General features: G+C 50.9%; 2 protein-coding genes across 3 annotated transcripts in view; both read left to right on the top strand.

Annotated features, from left to right (window-relative positions):
* The first annotated feature begins 1,871 nt into the window (after positions 1-1,871).
* HERPUD1 (homocysteine inducible ER protein with ubiquitin like domain 1) lies at positions 1,872-11,507 on the top strand. 2 transcript variants are annotated; one of them, XM_059667973.1, is made up of 8 exons: positions 1,872-2,113; positions 4,824-4,901; positions 4,993-5,064; positions 5,983-6,113; positions 8,052-8,174; positions 8,930-9,280; positions 9,607-9,712; positions 10,757-11,507. In XM_059667973.1, the coding sequence occupies exons 1-8, from the start codon at positions 1,967-1,969 to the stop codon at positions 10,919-10,921; spliced, it is 1,173 nt and encodes a 390-aa protein (XP_059523956.1). In that variant the 5' UTR covers positions 1,872-1,966; the 3' UTR covers positions 10,922-11,507. The 2 variants fall into 2 exon arrangements, with proteins under 2 accessions (XP_059523956.1, XP_059523955.1); XM_059667972.1 differs by having other exon boundaries at positions 4,990-5,064.
* Positions 11,508-16,356: 4,849 nt separating this feature from the next.
* Positions 16,357-17,471, top strand: part of NLRC5 (NLR family CARD domain containing 5) — an 82,592-nt gene continuing 81,477 nt past the window's right edge. Inside the window, exon 1 of the mRNA XM_059665450.1 lies at positions 16,357-17,158. The gene's annotated coding sequence lies outside the window, so the exon portion shown is untranslated. The remainder of the gene's footprint in view (positions 17,159-17,471) is intronic.

Here is a 17,471-nt window from a genome sequence, read left to right as displayed (position 1 = left end):
ATGAACTAATTCCTATGCACACTGCACATATCTTATTTTGAAGTAAAAAACCAAAACGGGAACAAAGACAGTATTTGTATTTGCATGTGGCCCGCGGGCCGTAGTTTGAGGACCCCTGCCCTCGGGAATCACAGACATTGGATTGCCGTTTCCCGGGGGTGGGGGGCACCCCTTTACCCTCTTCCTACGACTGGAAATGGGGCCACCGGAGGGGCCCTGATGCTCATCACTGCAGCTAGAATTCTTAATTTCCCAGTGAGGCCGTCCTCTCCCGCCTGGCTGCCCGCTGTAAGGCCTTCGCTGGTTTCATGTGGCCTGGCTCCACTGGTCAGCCTCTAGCTGGGTGCAGGACTACCGGGTCATAATCAGTCATTTCCTTCCATCCTGACATATGAAAAGCTACATGATTCGTGGGACCCAGTGAAAACATAGGGCTCTTCTTCAAACTTTTTTTTTTTTAATCTTATAAAACTTCAACTTCTTCAAACTTTTATTCTGACCTTTCAGATGTTGACAGCAGAGCATTAAATCAGTTTAAGGCGAAGGTTGACCTTTGATAGGAAAAAATACCGCCCTAAGACATGACTTTTGGTTATAAAGTGTTAATTTCAGGCCGAGCTGGTGTTGCTCAGTGGTTGGAATGTCAGGCGGCGAACTGAAGGGTCCAGGGCTCGATTCTGGCCAATGTACTTGGGTTGCAGGCTCCATCCCTGGCCCTGACTGGGGCGCCAGTGGGAGGCAGTTAATCAATGTGTCTCTCTCACATCATGTTTGTCTCTCCCCTTCCCTTCCAACTCTGTCTTAAAAAAGCAATGGAAAATATGTCCTCAGGTGAGGATTAACAACAAAAAAGTTTTAATTTCTGACCGTCCCATGTGGTCACTTCAGGTCTCTGAGCTTCTCAGGCCGCCAGGCAGGCCTCCCCTGAGCTTGCCAGGTTTAGGGTGAGGTCCCTTTTCGGCCACATGACACACCTGGAAAAACAGATGTCCCAACAGGACTGGAGCGGGGATGGGGCCGGCACTATGTCAGCCTTGTTTTCAAGCCCCTTTCTCTACAGTTGGGAAGGAGGGAGTGTTGCCTTGAGAGCAGCCTTTGTGGTCACATGTTAGAAAACTTGAGAACCCTGCCCTCCAGGTCTCAGCCCCAATTTCGAAAAAAGCACCTGTCGACTGCCCAGAACGTGGGTCCCTTTCCAGCGTCTCCAGGTGCAATCGGCGTCTCCAGGTGCAATCGGCGGGTGGCCTGCTTGCCTTTCCCAGGGCGAAGTCCCACCCTCCAGGGTGTAAGGGGGGTCAAGGCGGAGGCCACATGGAAACTGGCCACAGGGGACCCAGGAAGGACGGCCCTGCTTCTTCCTTGCGCTTCTAATGCGCACGGGGCGCCCTTCTGGGTGGGCTCGCCAACGGGGGAGATGTGGGGAGGCCTCCCCGGTGGGTCGGTCGGGGTGCAGGGCCTGACGTCCCTCTGAGGGGAAGGGGGGCTGGACGCCTGGGGTGCAAAAGGGAGGAGTGCTGCTTTGTGAGCACACAATCTGCAGAGGCTGCCCAGCCGGGGTGGACCTGGCTGACCCTCCCTACGGCGCCGTGGGCACCCGGAGCTAGGGAGCGCCCCAGTGTCCTCGGGACAGAGCGCACCCCGTGATGGCCTCCGAACCCCGGCCCCCGGGCCGCAGCCCAGACGCTGGGTGACGCCACCGCGGCGGGTTGCATCAGCCGCGCCCACGTGCTCGGCCCGCCCCCTGCCCACGGAGCCGCCCTGCGATTGGTCCACGTCGGGGACGTGGCCTCGGCCTTAGCCAACGGGCGGCGGCCACACAGGGTTCCGAGCGCGGAGCCGGGCGCGGGGAGCCTATAAAAGGGACCCGAGGCGGGGGCGCGCCTGCGCGCCCCGGAGACGCGAACCGTCGTTGCGGAGCTTGCGGGCGGCTGCCCGGCACCTCGGAGGAGCCCACGGCGCAGCCGACATGGAGGCCGAGCCCGAGCCCGAGCCCGTCACGCTGCTGGTGAAGAGCCCCAACCAGCGCCACCGCGACCTGGAGCTGAGCGGCGACCGCGGCTGGAGCGTCGCCCGCCTCAAGGCGCACCTGAGCCTGGTCTACCCCGAGCGCCCGGTGAGCCGCCCGCTGCCGCCCCCCAGCCCGCCGTGCGTCCCCCCAGGAATGCCACGTCCGCCTCCCCTTTCCCTACAGCTTCTCCCTTCGCCGGTCTCCCCCGATCGTGGGTGCTTACCCCGTCACCTCCCCCAGGGCCGGGGTCTCCCCTCCCTGCCCCACCTCCGGGGGCACCCCGTCTCCCGGCCCGGCAGCTGTCACTTCCTGGTCCCGGCTGCCATCGCCCCGCCTTCCGACGGGCTGCCTTCCCCTGCCCCCTCTCCTCCTGCCCCCCCTGCCCAGACCCCCGCCCCTAGGTCCGGCTGGTAGCCCGAGCCGAGCCGCTGCAACAGCAGCGTGACCTTGGGGGAGGCCGTTCACCCTTCAAGCCTCAGTTTCCCCCCCCAGCGCCCGGGCGACTTAAGGGTTCCTCGTTCAGACCGCGTCCCCGGGTGGAAATTAGGAAACAGATGCTGCAGAAGGAGTTCTCCGGGTGTGGCCGGGGTCCCCTGGCGGGGAGGGCGGGGCGGGGCCGACCCCAGGCCGCCGGCTGGGGAAGCGGGGCGCTCGCCCGGGCGGGGTGTACGCGGGGCCCCACACCCAGGGCCGGACGTGGCTCTCCCCGGCCCGGCCCCTCCCTGCCACGCTCCGCTCCGCCGGGTCCTGCCGGGTCCCCGGGAGGAGCCGGCGCGTTGCGGGTGGAGGGAGGTGGGGAAGGGACGGCGCGTTGCGGGTGGAGGGAGGTGGGGAAGGGACGCGCCCAGGCGGAAGGAGGCGCCCGGAGTCCGGGCTTGAGGACTTGGGTTCCTCAATTACGGGGACTTCCTGGCTTTGTTTTGGTGGACACGTCTGTCAGTATCGCCCTGTCCCCTCCCTCCCTCGGCCCCGCCCTCCCACGTGACGGCGGCTGAGCGCTGGACAATATTGACTTTCCGCCCTGATGTTATGTAAGTGTCAGCGGCGTTCCTGGCTGCCCACAAGTGTAGTCCCGGGTCGGGCGGGCGGGAGGAGGCGGGGAAATGGCTCCGTCCGACCCCAGGAGGGGCGGGGTGTGCGGCCGCTCAGGCTGGGGACGGTTTCCCGTCCGTATTGGTTCCCTGTCTAATGTGGAAAGTGAGCTGTCCTTTTGAAATGTGCCTGTTGGTGTGTGTGCCTTCACCCGGGGGCTCTGGGGTTTCACCCAGGGGCCGCGTTGCCGAGCGAAGGGCTGTTGGGGACCCAGGAGGGTGAAGCAGGTGCAGTCTCTGGGCGGAGTGTTGGAGGAGAGCTTTCCCAGGGCCGCCTGGGGTGAGGAGCGTCGCTGCCATGAAGCCTCAGGACCCAGGAGTAGATGAGAGGCCTCCCAGATCCTAAATGTGGGCTTAAAACTTACAGCTGATTTGTTTTCTTTATGATAGTTGTTGGCTTAACACGTTTAATTGTTTAATCGGCCTCCTCGGTAAAAAAACACAGCGTCAATTTAGGCTTTTAATCGGGGAAGTAATTTAAATGGCAGGCAGCTGTGGATTGCAAAGCTTTTCCAGTGTGGGGCTTTTTTCATGTGTAGGACCCAGCTCTGCAGTAGCATTTTACAAAGTCATGTGCATCGCACTTGCTGATAAAGCCAACCGGTGAGAACACGGCATCCAGTATAGTAGTTTCTGTACTTGTTTTTGTCGCACAGTTGGTAAAAATCCGGATTGATGCAGTTATTGTTTTGTTTGTTTTAAACCACTTGTTTTATCATCTCAGGCTACTTGGCGGAAACAGCTTTATTCCAAGTGTTGCATAATAGGTTTTTCTGGCCAGAGTAGGTTGACAGGTTGGCGATCTCCAGTGTACCGACTGGCGTTTGAGGCCATTATTTTTAAGTACAATTCTCAAAGGAATTAAAAACAGGCTTTAAAAGTGAGATTTGTAGAAAGTGTGTGGAGTCCCTGTAGTCTCCCAAGTTACTGGAATGGATGAGAGGGGATGGTATCCAGACTCTAGCTCAGCGGTGGGCAAACTACAGCCCGGAAAAAAAAAAGACCGTACCCTTTTATGTAATGATGTTTACTTTGAATTTATATTAGTTCACACAAACACTCCATCCATGCTTTTGTTCCGGCCCTCCGGTCCAGTTTAAGAACCCATTGTGGCCCTCCAGTCAAAAGTTTGCCCACCCCTGCCCTAGCTGCTAGAGTAGCAGGTAGTGACCGTGGACAAGCCAATTTCAGACTTTCCCCCTTAAAACAGGAGTGCTGATCTCACAGGTTGTAGAAATGTCACCCACACTCCGTCTCCTCTGTGACTGCATCTGTGTGTCGGGAAATGTCTCTTCCGGGGCTCGAGTGTAGAATTGCTTCTTGTTATTTTGGGACAGTGCGAGGTGGGTTTGGTGGGGCCCACTTTGGGAGCACTTGGAGTTTTCTCTGAAACGAAACACAAGTGTTGAAGTCAGTTGCTGTAGGAGCCCCAATCAAATGTGTGTTTCTAGTGGCAGAAAGCAGTTTCCCCGAGTTAGTAGGTTGCTGTAGGTTTTGTGGACGAGATCATTTGCCATCCTAAATTTATTTATATGTGAGAGACCAGCTTAAACTTAAAGCACTTTCTTAAATAAAAGTTTTGTCTGTGGGGCCTTTGAAGAAACGTTTTCCTGTGATGTGCTGGGAAGAAACGCGCATTTAAATTACGTGTGCGAAGCAGTGTTTTCTGCGGTTGGGAACTCGTGGGTTAAACGCTGACTGCTGCTCTTTCTTTCCATGATAAGCGCCCAGAGGACCAGAGGTTAATTTACTCGGGGAAGCTGCTGCTGGATAACCAGTATCTCAGGGACTTGCTTCCAAAGGTACATGGTTTATATATTAACTTCCGAATGTTTTGATGATCTTGCCAGGTTGAGTTCAGGTGCTAAAGCGCCTCCATCTCTCTTTCAGCAGGAAACCCGGCATGTTCTGCACTTGGTTTGCAATGTGAAAAGTCCGTCCAGAATGCCAGGAACCAGCGCAAAGGTAGGTCTGAGTGGATACCCTGCGTCCTTCAGACTCTCTGGGGGGAAGAAAGGACATTGGATAAAACTCTTCAGAGAGATTTTATGGTCTTTTTATTGTCATGTTTTGTTTCGTCCCCGGTGAGAATTAGGAATTAGACACTTCCAATACGAATGAGCGTTTACTGCAACCGTGGCAGGCAGGGCCATATTGGAAAGAGGAGCTCCAGCCACTGTCTCTGGGCTGTGATGCGACCTGCAGAGGCTGCGTGCGCATCGCTGAAACTAGCAAGCCTCTCTACAGCGGGTTTTCATGGACTTGGGCACATAAGCTTCTTCCCAGGAACTTTTAATTTTTATAAAGAGTAAAAAAGAGAATATATTTTCTTTGGAAAATTTCATTGTGAAATTCTATCAAATGATCTTTAAAGACATATTTGACAGTCTATTTATGTTTCATTTCACAGTGTGCATTAATACATGCCACACTCTAAATTGGCATTATAGCGCTATTTCCTGAAACAGCTGAACATAGCATAGGAAATTCTCTCCTTTAGGTTGTTGGCTGGGCTGTATTTATAAATTGTGCTGGTCAAATTTAATTTCTTGGTTTAGTAAGTGTAGCCATAGAGATACAGTGCATTACCAGGAAGCATTCTCACCAATGATAACTTCATTGAAAGATTTTAATGAAACTATAACATAGTTTCTAGGAAAAAATATCAAATATATATATACACACACACACACACAACACATGTATATTTTGAAATTGTGTTAAATTTCAGAATATTTTTTACATAACATTGTATCTATTTAATTTTATTACATTCAGAGGTCGGGGTGGGGGACTAGCCATTCCCAGTGAAATCATTCTTTCAGCTTGATTTCAGCTGGTTGCATCAGGCCTTTGTCTCATGATCACGTTGCACTCACCTAGGTTGCTGAATCCACAGAGCAGCCCGCTGGCCCCACTCAGGGACCGTATCCTGGGGATTCCTCAAGCGATGGTGTGAGACTGAGGGAGTCTCTTCGGAACCTTTCTCCCTCTGGCTGGGAGAACATCTCGAGGTGAGTGTTACAATAACGAACCAGGTTTATGCACCATGAACAGGCCCGTTTGCATCCATTTAGGAATGAGGTGTGTGTACACTGTCTGCTTACAGAACTTTAAAATGGACAGAGTGCTGCTTTATAAGGGTTTCCCTAGAAAGATCTTTTATGAATTTAACCTTTCTCACTACACAGCCTTCTTGTCATTTAAACTCAGTTCCTGCTTATTTGTACTAAATCAACTCCATATGAAATGTGGAGAAATATATATCGAAAGGCATCTCCCCTCCTGCACGGCTGTGCTTCGCATGTGCTGACCTCACGGTGGGAGGTCAGTGCTGCTGCAGGAGAACAGCTGTTGGAAGCGCCGTGCAGCTGCTCTGCTGAGCCACTCGCGTGGCATTGGGTGACAGAGGTGGAGAGACGGTTTGAAGACATGTTCTGCCACGGACTGTTGATGGTGCTGGAACAAGGGCCATTATCTGTGGAGCCACGAGAGCCCTTTCCTTCAGAGCCAAAGCCAGAAGTGACTGTCGCTCTTTTATACGTGATGACTGATAGCGCCAGGTGTTTGAGGATGAGGAGTTGGTGGCGTTTCTTAATAAATGGTCATTTCAAGCACACAGGTGGAGGGAACTGGATGATGAATCCCCACATAACCATCACTGGCCCAGTAACGACAAAGTGTCGCCATACCTCTTTCATCTATTCCTCACTCCCTTTTTTTTTTCTTCCTGAAGAAGTAATTCCCGGACATGATATCATTTTACCCCTACGTACTCGGTACGTAACTGTAAAAACCCTTTAGTTTTCTTGCGCATCTGCAGTGCCATCATCGGAGCCAGGGAGCACCTCTACCCCCTAATTCTCATGCACTGTGATGTTTAAATGAGTCACGCCGAGGCCTGCTTGTATTGGAATACTGCTTTAAAAACACTCTGGGTATGGAATTCAGTTAAAAGAGACTGTCAGCATGTGAGTTGGGTTCCTTTTTGGATAGAAGCACTTAAAACTGCTTCCCTCATTTGGGCTGTGCAACTTGAGAACTGAGGCCCATTCCTGACTGTGAATTTCACGGTAATAAAACTCGATGATTGCATTCAACTATTTACTGAGCAGCCAGTGCATAGGACTTCGTTTAAGAAATGAGTTCACCCAATGGAGATGAGCATGTAACCCACTCCTGATCTCCCACAATTCCGTTCGTTTCCATCTTGCGGAGTTGTCTGTGTGCAGCTCACAAAGCCACTCGCGACCCCCGTGCCCTGTCCTAGGCCGTGTCAGACTGTTGCATGATGGAAAAATGAGTGTGTTTGGTGTCAAACAGTTCTCAAATCCGGCCCTGCTATTAGCTCAGTGACCCTGTGCAAATAAATCTCGTCTTCCCTGAGCTGCACGGGGGCTTCCTCGTGAAATGGGGAGAGCTGTCTCCCCACAAGGCTGTTGGGGATCCAGTCGGATGACTGCCCAGCAGCCTGTCCAGGGCACAAGTGCCGGTGAGCCAGCATGGGCGATGCCACATGCCCGCATCGCTGGCCCGGGCATCGATCCCGACCTAGAGGCGGGAGAGGGGTATTGGGAGGAGGGAAGGGCCCTTCAGGAAAGGCTTTGGGAGGATTGTGGTTTCTTAGAGCTGCTTCCTAAAGGGGAACAGTGGGGTGAGACCTGCAGTGAGACTCGGCAAGTCCTGAACGGGAGTGGGAGCCACAGCCTCGGACGGTACAGCTGTGTGCGTGTCAGTGATGGCACAATGAGAACCAGTGCTGGGAGCGCTGGACCCTGGCGGGAGCGCGTCGTCAGTACTTTCTGTGCTCGCGTTCCAGTCACCTACGAGTAACTGTCATACGCCCATTCTTTAGTCTCTGTGATTTGAATTCCTGATTGTCGTTTAAACTCAGTTTTTACTTATTTGTACTAAACCAACTCACAATGTGCATTTAAAACCATCTTTCCTAGGCCGGAAGCTGCCCAGCCGGCGTTCCAAGGCCTGGGGCCTGGCTTCTCGGGCTACACGACCTATGGGTGGCTGCAGCTGTCCTGGTTCCAGCAGATCTACGCACGGCAGTACTACATGCAGTAGTGAGTCCTTCCCTGATGCGCGGGGGGCTGGGCCGGGCGGAGGGAAATCCCATCTTGTTACCTGGCCAGCTAGGGAAGGTCACCCGTGTCTGCAGAGCCCTGTGGTTCTGTGGGTGGAGTACAGTGTGAGTGATAACTGCTAGCCAATTTGTTATCGATGCTCCATGTAGGGGCGCTGGTGTCTGATAATGCTTTCCCGCCTTCACTTATGTTCCTTCCTTTTCAATCTGTATCTTTAAAGCTTTGTGAAAATTTTAATTTGTTACTGCACCACACTCTTAAAGTGGCCTGGATATTTCATTCCAGACAAAATATCTTGTTCCTGCTCCTAGGGGTAGAAAGGCATGTATAGGTAGGATTGTTGGTAAAGACATTCTTCACTGCCCAGGCAGTGTGGCTCAGTGGTTGAGGATTGACCTGGGAACCAAGAGGTCACCAGTTTGATTCCTGGTCGGGGCACATGCCGGGGTTGTGGGTTTGACCCCAGTAGAGGGTGTGCAGGAGGCAGCCAATCCATGCTTCTCTCTCATCCATGTTTCTATCTCTGTATCCTTGTCCCTTCCTCTCTCTCTCTAAAAATCAGTAAAAACCTATTTTTAAAAAAGAGAAGTTCTTCATTACGTTAAAGAAAACACTAAGTTTGTATGTACCTACTTACAGTTCCTCACAGGAAAGTCCCCGCGTGAGGACGGTGACCACCACGGTCTCACGGAGCTTTGCTCTCAACAGCATCTGCCCTGTCGTTTCCATTTCAGTTTAGCGGCCACTGCTGCATCGGGGACTTTTGTTCCCTCACCAAGTGCCCAAGAGATACCCGTGGTCTCCGCACCTGCTCCAGCCCCTATTCACAACCAGTTTCCAGCCGAAAACCAGCCAGCCAATCAGAATGCTGCTCCTCAAGTGGTGGTTAATCCTGGGGCCAATCAAAACCTACGGATGAATGCGCAAGGTGGCCCTCTCGTGGAGGAAGATGATGAGATAAATCGCGATTGGTTGGACTGGACCTACTCAGCAGCAACCTTTTCCGTTTTTCTCAGCATCCTCTACTTCTACTCCTCCCTGAGCAGATTCCTCATGGTCATGGGGGCCACCGTGGTTATGTACCTGTAAGCAGACGATCACTTCCCTTTCCCCCTCAGTACAAATCGCACTTACAGCCGCGCCAGCACTTCCTGAGCATGTACTGTGTGCCAAGTGCTGTGTATGTTGTGAGTGTGAATTGGTGACTAAACATGCCGCCCCTTTAAGAGCCTGGGAGGTGGTGGGGTAGAATGAGATGGAGGGAGAGACGGTCTTTGCAGGGGGCCTGGCCGTGAGCGTCCGGCTGGGAGGGGAGGGGAGGAGGGGGACCTTACCTGCTGAGGAGACCCTTCTGTTGAGTAGACTCACTGTGCTCTTGACTAAGATGGGCTTCTATGTGCTTCCTTTGCAGGCATCACGTTGGGTGGTTTCCGTTTAGACAGAGACCGGTGCAGAACTTCCCGAATGACGGGCCTCGTCCGGAGGCTGCAAACCAGGACCCCAACAATAACTTGCAGGTATGGAGCTGCCGCAAGCCGGGAGCGTGGCGTGAGGTGCAGGCGCTCAAACCTCAGCCTTTACAATCCAGTGTCCTGGTTTATCACTTTATTAGGCTCCGTAGCTCAAGATTTCTAACTGTTTCTTCTTCTTTTTAAAATATATTTTTATTGATTTCAGAAAGAGGAAAGGAGGTGGGGAGAGAGAGAGAGCTAGAAACATCAACGATGAGAGAGAATCATGGATCGGCTGCCTCCTGCACACCCCACACTGGGGGTCGAGCCTGCAACCTGGGCATGTGCCCTTGACCGGAATCGAACCATGACTTCCTGGTTCATAGGTTGATGCTCAACCACCAAGCCACACTGGCCGGGCTCCTGTTAATTCTTGTTGGTAGCTATTTTGAAAACATTAACATGTCACAGCATCTATCAGGTATTTTTGTCACATGGCAATTTGCATTTTGGCATATTTAAATAATCTTTTTAAGTTCACTATTTTGAGTGTTCAGTGGTCTGCAACCATATGTTATGTCATGGAAACAGCTAATGGATATTAATTAAGGATTAAGAGCATAAGCATCTCACAGAATAGATTTCCTGAAAAATAGCACACAGAAATAGAATTTTTATAAGGCAGTTTAATGCATACTCCTAAAGGATATTTTTAAGTTATATAAATTGGCACCCTACTATCTGTTTTTAGAACCCTGGGTTTCCATTTCAATTCTTTTAACTCACAACATCGCCAACACTGGACTATCCATATTTAATGAGGGGTAACTTAATTACTTGGTTAGTAGTGGTTGAAGATCTAGTTGCTACACCTGCTTTGATACTTGCTGCTGGGAATATTTGAAACGATGAGAATGTCACCAGCGCGGCTGTGCCACGGAGACCGGAGAACACGCCAGCCAGCACCCAGGGCGTCGTTCCCGGGGCCCTGCCCGCCTGGCGCTTCCCACAGGGCACGAGGGAGGGGCCAGGGTTGCCTCTGCCACTGCCCAGCAGGGTCTGGTGTGGATCCCGGTCCTAACTGCTTTCTCGCTGTTTCATTACCAATAGGAAGGCCCCGAGGCTGAAATCGAAAACCCCAACCGCCTCCCTCCAGACAGGAGCGTAGTGGATGGCGAGCAGACCAGCCCTTCATTCATGAGCACAGCGTGGCTCGTCTTCAAGACTTTCTTTGCCTCTCTCCTTCCCGAAGGCCCCCCTGCCATAGCAAACTGAGGCGGTTTGCCTTCTGGCTGCTGGTGGCCTGGGCAGGCATGGACTGGACCATTGATCCAGCTAGATTTCCTCACCTGGACACGGCGATGGCACAGAATTGGTAAAGAACCAACAAGGAGGAGATGCTTTTGTGACCAAGCAAAAGCAGGAAGTAAGACGTGAAGCCATGATACAAATTGATGAACAAAAAATGCCCAAGGCTTCTCATGTCTTTATTCTGAAGAGCTTTACTACCTATTGTATGTAGTTTATAGGCACTGTACATAGAAGGCGTGTGTCGCATGTTTATGCCTGAGGACCTTTCCCAGATACGTGTGTCTGCATGTGTGTTTGTACATAGATGTCATAGAGGCAGAAATGGTTCTGCTGGTGCGATTTGATTCCTGTTGGAATGTTTAAATTACACTAAGTGTACTACTTTATATAATCAATGAATTGCTAGACATGTTTTAGCAGGACTTTTCTAGGAGAGACTTCTGTATAATTGCTTTTTAAATGCGTTGCTTTCCTTCAAACCACAGGCAACTGTGCAGAGGTGGAAACCTTTGCTGGGTTTTCTGTTCAATAAAGTTTTGCTATGACTGATCCCGGCAGAGTCTTAGCCGTTCACTCCGTGCCGGGCCACTGGATGGTCAACAGTTGAGATCCTGATTTTTTAAGTAACCTGAATGTTTCGCTGCTTTTTATAAAAGGACTATTGGCACTGATGAACAATGATAGTCAGGCCGTGAAAGTCTTAGTTTACTAAGAATACACTTGTGTTTGCCCGCATTCCCGGATTTAAGTGGCACTGGCTGACATAGACCCGTCCAGGTTTCATCCCCAAACCTCGTGTTGGTGGCATCAGGTATCTTCCTCTCGGCAATTGTACACACTCTCCTCTCGCCCACTCAGAATGACGAGGACAGAATTCCTCCCTTCCCTTAGCAACAGCACAGCTCCAGGCCTCATGCCATGCCAAGCCCCCTTTTAAGTCTTGGATGGAAAAGCAATTCATTTCAAAGGAGGGGCATCACTGTTTGTGAGGGGCCTGGAACCCGAGACCATGGTGGCACCCATGTCTTCTTGCTAAAGGGGTGGGGCCTCTCTCCCTGTGGTGTCAGGTTGTGAGGATTAAACTCCAGATTCCATGGGCCCAAAATAGTCCCAGGAAGGTGCTTCTGGGAACAGCTGACAAGTGTTCAGATTGGCCCAAGACCCACTAGGCCGGGGGGAAACCTTCAGACCACAATTAAGGCTTAAGACAGCTGACAGGTGGGGGACGTGGCAGAAATGTCAATCTTCCTCAGCATTCACTAAATGTCATCTAATAAGGCACTGCGTCCTATTAATACTTAGAAAATGATTGGTTGCGATCTTCATTATTTTCGTAGGTAAAGCTACTTTAAAGTAATATATTTTTTACTTACTGAGGAAGAGAGAGAGAGAAACATTGACGGTTGCCTGTATACCCTGACCAGGGCTCAAACCCACAACCTGGGTGTGTGCCCTGACCAGGAATTGAACCGGCAACCTTCCAGAGCTCTAGCCAACTGAGCCACTCCACTCAGGGCTGGATCTTCATTATTAAGTAGCAATTAAATAGCTAGGAGTGAACCCAAAACTCCCAAATTGCAGCTCAGGCCAACGTAGCAGCTGATTAAGTTTGCAGCTTCCAAGATGTTGGTTTTAATCTTAGTTCTCCAGAAGAAACACCCCCCAAAATGAGCTCATGGTCATTTGGGAACCTCAGGTTCAGCCACGTTCACAGGCTTCTTCCCTGTGTCTCCGGGTCTTTAATATACGTGATGGGCCGGGTCCGCAGCCTCTTCCTGTGAAGGGCCGCGGGGAAATGCAGTCAGTTACTAGCAGTGCCTCAGTTGGCATTCTACGTAGCAAACAGGTACTTGGTTAGAATGACATTTTACGTAATAACCATGGAGATAAATATTCTGTCTGTAGCCAAAAGGGAGGTGAGAAGCCACACCTGCCAACAGCCTTAGAAAGGGAGAGCTTCTGGGAGTCTGTGTCCTAGGAGCCAGCCTTGAGACCTGTTTCTTTTTTTAAAAAAATATATTTTATTGATTTTTTACAGAGAGGAAGGGAGAGAGATAGAGAGTTAGAAACATCGATGAGAGAGAAACATCGATTAGCTGCCTCCTGCACATCTCCCACTGGGGATGTGCCCGCAACCCAGGTACATGCCCTTGACCGGAATCGAACCTGGGACCTTTCAGTCTGCAGGCCGACGCTCTATCCACTGAGCCAAACCGGTTTCGGCAAGACCTGTTTGTAAGGAAGTTAATTGACCCTGTGTATGAAGAACTGTAACCGGCTCCCCCGGTGCCTACCTCGACACTAATTCTTCCCAGGACCTACTCCCACCCCACCCCTCTTTGTTTCTCGTCCTATAACCTGACTGGAGTCCCAGCAGGCCTCAAAGGGTGAGGTGCGAGGAGTTGTACCACACAGGGACACTAAAAGAACAACGTGGTTTTTCAAGTTCATCCAGACAAAAATCGGGGTGTGCATGGGAATGGATACGCGGGTGTGGGATGCTGGTGGAAGGAACAGAAAGTTGGGTCAGGCTGAACGTGTTCGTACAGGACCAGGGAGCAGAGGTTCTGGAATGATGGACTAAGCATGAGGAGTTAGAAAGAACTGGAACACTGTGCTCAGTGGTTGGCTGAGACAGATGGCAAGGTGGTGTATCTGCCTGGCCGGCGTGGCTCAGTGGTTGAGCGTCGACCTCTGAACCAGGAGGTCATGGTTCAATTCCTGGTCAGGGCACATGCCCGGGTTGTGGGCTCAATCCAGTAGGGGGTGTGCAGGAGGCGGCCGGCAGAGCAGTGATGATTCTCTCATCATTGATGTTTCTATCTCTCTCCCCCTCTCCCTTCCTCTCTGAAATCAATATATATATGTATATGTATATGTATTTTTAAATGGTGGTCTATCTACACTGAATGAAGGTGGCGTGCAGGAACTGGCTTGGGACACTAGAGGAAGACATGTAAGGGCTTACTGAGGGAGACCGGAATGTCGGAATGGATTTATCATGTGAGATCTGCTCTCCCACCCTGCCCGGGTCCAGAAGACACAACTTTCATCGTGATTGAGAAGTAGATTAGGGAGGGGGAGCCCCGCCTCACTGCAGAGTCTGGGTCACTCATCGCTATGGGTCAGAAATGACAGTGGGAAATAGCGCCAGTTGGCTGGTATCCCTAAATACAGTGGTGGTAACAGTTCCCGAGTGGCAGGGACCAAGTGGTGGCCCTTAACCATCAAAGACAAGCTGGCTGTGCTTAGCATCATGGGCAGCAGAGGCAACACAGAAGTCAGATGGTTTGACTTGCAGAGAGCTTCGGCTTTGGCTAGTTGGTCATGGTATTGCCTTGGGAAGAAGGAAATGGATTTTCTACTCAATTCCTATTTGATCGGGATAAGCAGAAGAGTCCTAGGTCGAGTGAATGCAAGTCTCTTGAATCACCAAAACAGAGAATTATGGCCCCTCCATCAACGCCCAGGCTTAAGCCAGTTTACAGACTCAGAACCCCTTGAAGGAAGGGGGCTGGGTCCCCCTGAGGAGGGACCCTGCAACACTGAAAACATATGCGATAAAGCAGCGGTTCTCAACCTGTGGGTCGCGACCCCTTTGGGGGTCGAACGACCCTTTCACAGGGGTCACCTAAGACCATTGAAAACACATATGTAATTACATGTTGTTTTTGTGATTAATCACACTATGCTTTAATTATGTTCAATTTGTAACCATGAAAATACATCCTGCATATCAGATATTTCCATTATGATTCATAACAGTAGCAAAATTATAGTCATGAAATAACAACGAAAATAATTTTATGGTTGGGGGTCACCACAACATGAGGAACTGTATTAAAGGGTCGCGTCATTAGGAAGGTTGAGAACCACTGCTGTAATGTGTCTCCCAGCCTTCCCCCGGGGGACTGCTCTGGGGAAAAGGAAATGACCAGGCTTTCAGGGATTACTCAACACTGGTCTAAATTGACATTAAATCTCGCCGAACCAGTTTGGCTCAGTGGATAGAGTGTTGGCCTGCGGACTCAAGGGTCCCAGGTTCGATTCTGGTCAAGGGCATGTACCTTGGTTGCGGGCATATCCCCACTAGGGGGCGTGCAGGAGGCAGCTGGTCGATGTTTCTCTCTCATGGATGTTTCTGACTATCTCTCTCCCTTCTTCTCTGTAGAAAATCAATATAAAAAAAATAATATAAAAATAAATAAATAAATAAATCTAGGAGACCCACAGCATCACTGTGGTCCACCGGTCAGCGTAGAAACCTGTGGAGGTCAGGTGACCAATGGCATTTTAGCTCAGGTCTATCTCACAGTGCATCCTGTGGGTCCCTGAACACATCCTAGAGGTAGGTGTGTCCCCAGCACCTGGCAGACTCCCCACACTGGTTCCTTGACCTGTGGAGTGAGGGGTGTCAGGGTATAGAAGGCCACATGGAAGTCACTAGAACTGCCTCTACGTAGGAAAATGGTCAGTCGAAAGCAATGCCATGTCCCTGGAGGGATTGCAGAGAGAGTGTCACCAACAAGAGCTTGAAAGGTGCAGGGGTGGTGATTCCCAGTCTCCATTCAGCTCTCCTCTTTGGCCCGCACGGAAGACAGAGGGGTCTCGGAGAATGGATGCTCACACACTTAGCTGCTGCTGCTGCCAGCAGTCCTGGGCCTGCCTTGGCTTGTACAGCATCCCTGCACTTCCTGCCCCATTTCACCGCCTTCTTCCCTGTGTCTTCACATGGCCTTCTTATAGTCTCCAGTCATTTGATTTACATCCGCTAATATTTCATTTCCAAGTACGGTCACATTCCGAGGTTCTGGATGGACATGAGTTTTCGGAACACAAATTCAACCCACAACAGGGAGAAATGATGTAACCGCGACACGACGATTCCAGTGAACTGGAAGCTAAGACTGCCACCTAGCCAACCGGCATGGCTCAGTGGTTGTGTCAACTTATGAACCAGGTGGTCATGGTTCGATTCCCAGTCAGGGCAAATACCCGTGTTGTGGGCTCGATCCCCAGTGGGGGGTGTGCAGGAGGCAGCCGATCATCATTGATTCTCTCTCATCATTGATGTTTCTATCTACCTCTTTGTAGCGCTCCCTTCCTCTCTGAAATCAATTAAAATATATATAAAGGTGTCCTAAAATTCACGCAAGAAGTAATTTTGATAAAAAACACAGGTTTATAATGAAAAATTGTAATTTTTTAATTGATTCATAAAGTATACAGTCTAGGGTTATGTATGGAATAGCACATCGGTAAATGGCCTCCATGGCTTTGCTGGCACATATGCAAAGCCGTGGTCTTCACTGGTCTTCATTGTCCTTGCTCCTGGGCCATCATTGGTACTTGGTAATGCTTATCAAATTGAAGGGATTGAAATCAAAGGGCAACAGATATTAGAATCTGATTCAATAAGCCAAGTAAAATTAGGCTTTTATTTTTTGTTGTTGTTGTTGTTGTTAATGCTCACGCAAAATTCAAATCTTGCGTGAATTTTGGGACACCCTTTATTTAAAGACTGCCATCTGGCTACTTTGAAGTTCTCCACAGGCAAAGAAGAGCATTGCTCTATTGGCTGGGATGATAATGAGGAACCCCATAGGATGTCACTTAGCACTACCATATCCTGTGATTAAAGTCAGTGGCAGGGTGACTGGGCCCAGACTTCTCAGGAATGAAGGCTGGGGTCACCCCACCAGGTAGGGAACCAGGCATGACCCGCTGAGATGTTCGCTGAGGGCCTGGGCTGGGTAGTGGAAGATGACGGCTATAAAACCCAGCAACCATGTGACCGGTTGCAGAATTGAGGGCTGTAACTATCATGCATATTTCTTCCTTGTTGGTTATGCACGCTTGCATAGTCATACACAAACATGCATGTTTATATACAAATACTGAAAGCAAATATTTTTATTTTCTTATCATTTAACCTAAGATGAATTACTAACGGTTAACCGTGCATCACAGGATGGAAGTTACAGGAGCTCACGGAGAAGAGTGACAGCCGCCCAGGGACGGGGCCTCCTCTCCTGCGGAAAGACCCCACGATGCCTGCCTTACTCCACCGGTTCTCCCCGCATCCAGATCAGCCACCTGCCCATCGCCAGCCGCCAGGAGGAGTGGGTGGAAGACAAGTCCATGGAGGTCTCCATGCAGAACACGTCTGTGATCTCCAAGGAGGCCCTGGGGCGCCTGCTGGTAAGCGTCCCCACTCTGCTGACGGGCCTCTCCCTGGCCCCTCTCTGGGCCGAGGGCAGGACAAAGGTCCCGGGTCCTTGACTCTTTGCAGGTTGGGCGTTGATCATCCGTCTGTCGACTGTGAGGTCAACTCCTCCGTGGACCTTCAGATCAACACACAGATAAATATGTTTCCTCCTCCCTGTGGGGAAGCAGGGAGGCCAGACTCCCGGCATTGGTCTCAGCAGAGAGGGAAGGCCCTGCTGATAGAAGGTTCTAAGGGCACCAAAGGAGGCTCAATCTGGCATGTTTGTGGGGGTGAGGGAGCCCAGAG

Source organism: Myotis daubentonii, chromosome 15 (assembly GCF_963259705.1).
Source record: "Myotis daubentonii chromosome 15, mMyoDau2.1, whole genome shotgun sequence".
Classification (NCBI taxonomy): domain Eukaryota; kingdom Metazoa; phylum Chordata; class Mammalia; order Chiroptera; family Vespertilionidae; genus Myotis; species Myotis daubentonii.
Note: the sequence above shows the minus strand (reverse complement) of the source record. Positions and strands in the feature narration are given on the sequence as shown.

What these genes read in the sequence shown, in the direction of transcription:
- HERPUD1 (XM_059667972.1), top strand. Translation starts at nt 1,967, where the DNA reads ATGGAGGCCGAGCCCGAGCCCGAGCCCGTCACGCTGCTGGTGAAGAGC. An exon ending in GGCTGGGAGAACATCTCGAG is followed by an intron (nt 6,114 to 8,051) that starts GTGAGTGTTACA and finishes CATCTTTCCTAG; the next exon opens with GCCGGAAGCTGCCCAGCCGG. An exon ending in GCCACCGTGGTTATGTACCT is followed by an intron (nt 9,281 to 9,606) that starts GTAAGCAGACGA and finishes CTTCCTTTGCAG; the next exon opens with GCATCACGTTGGGTGGTTTC.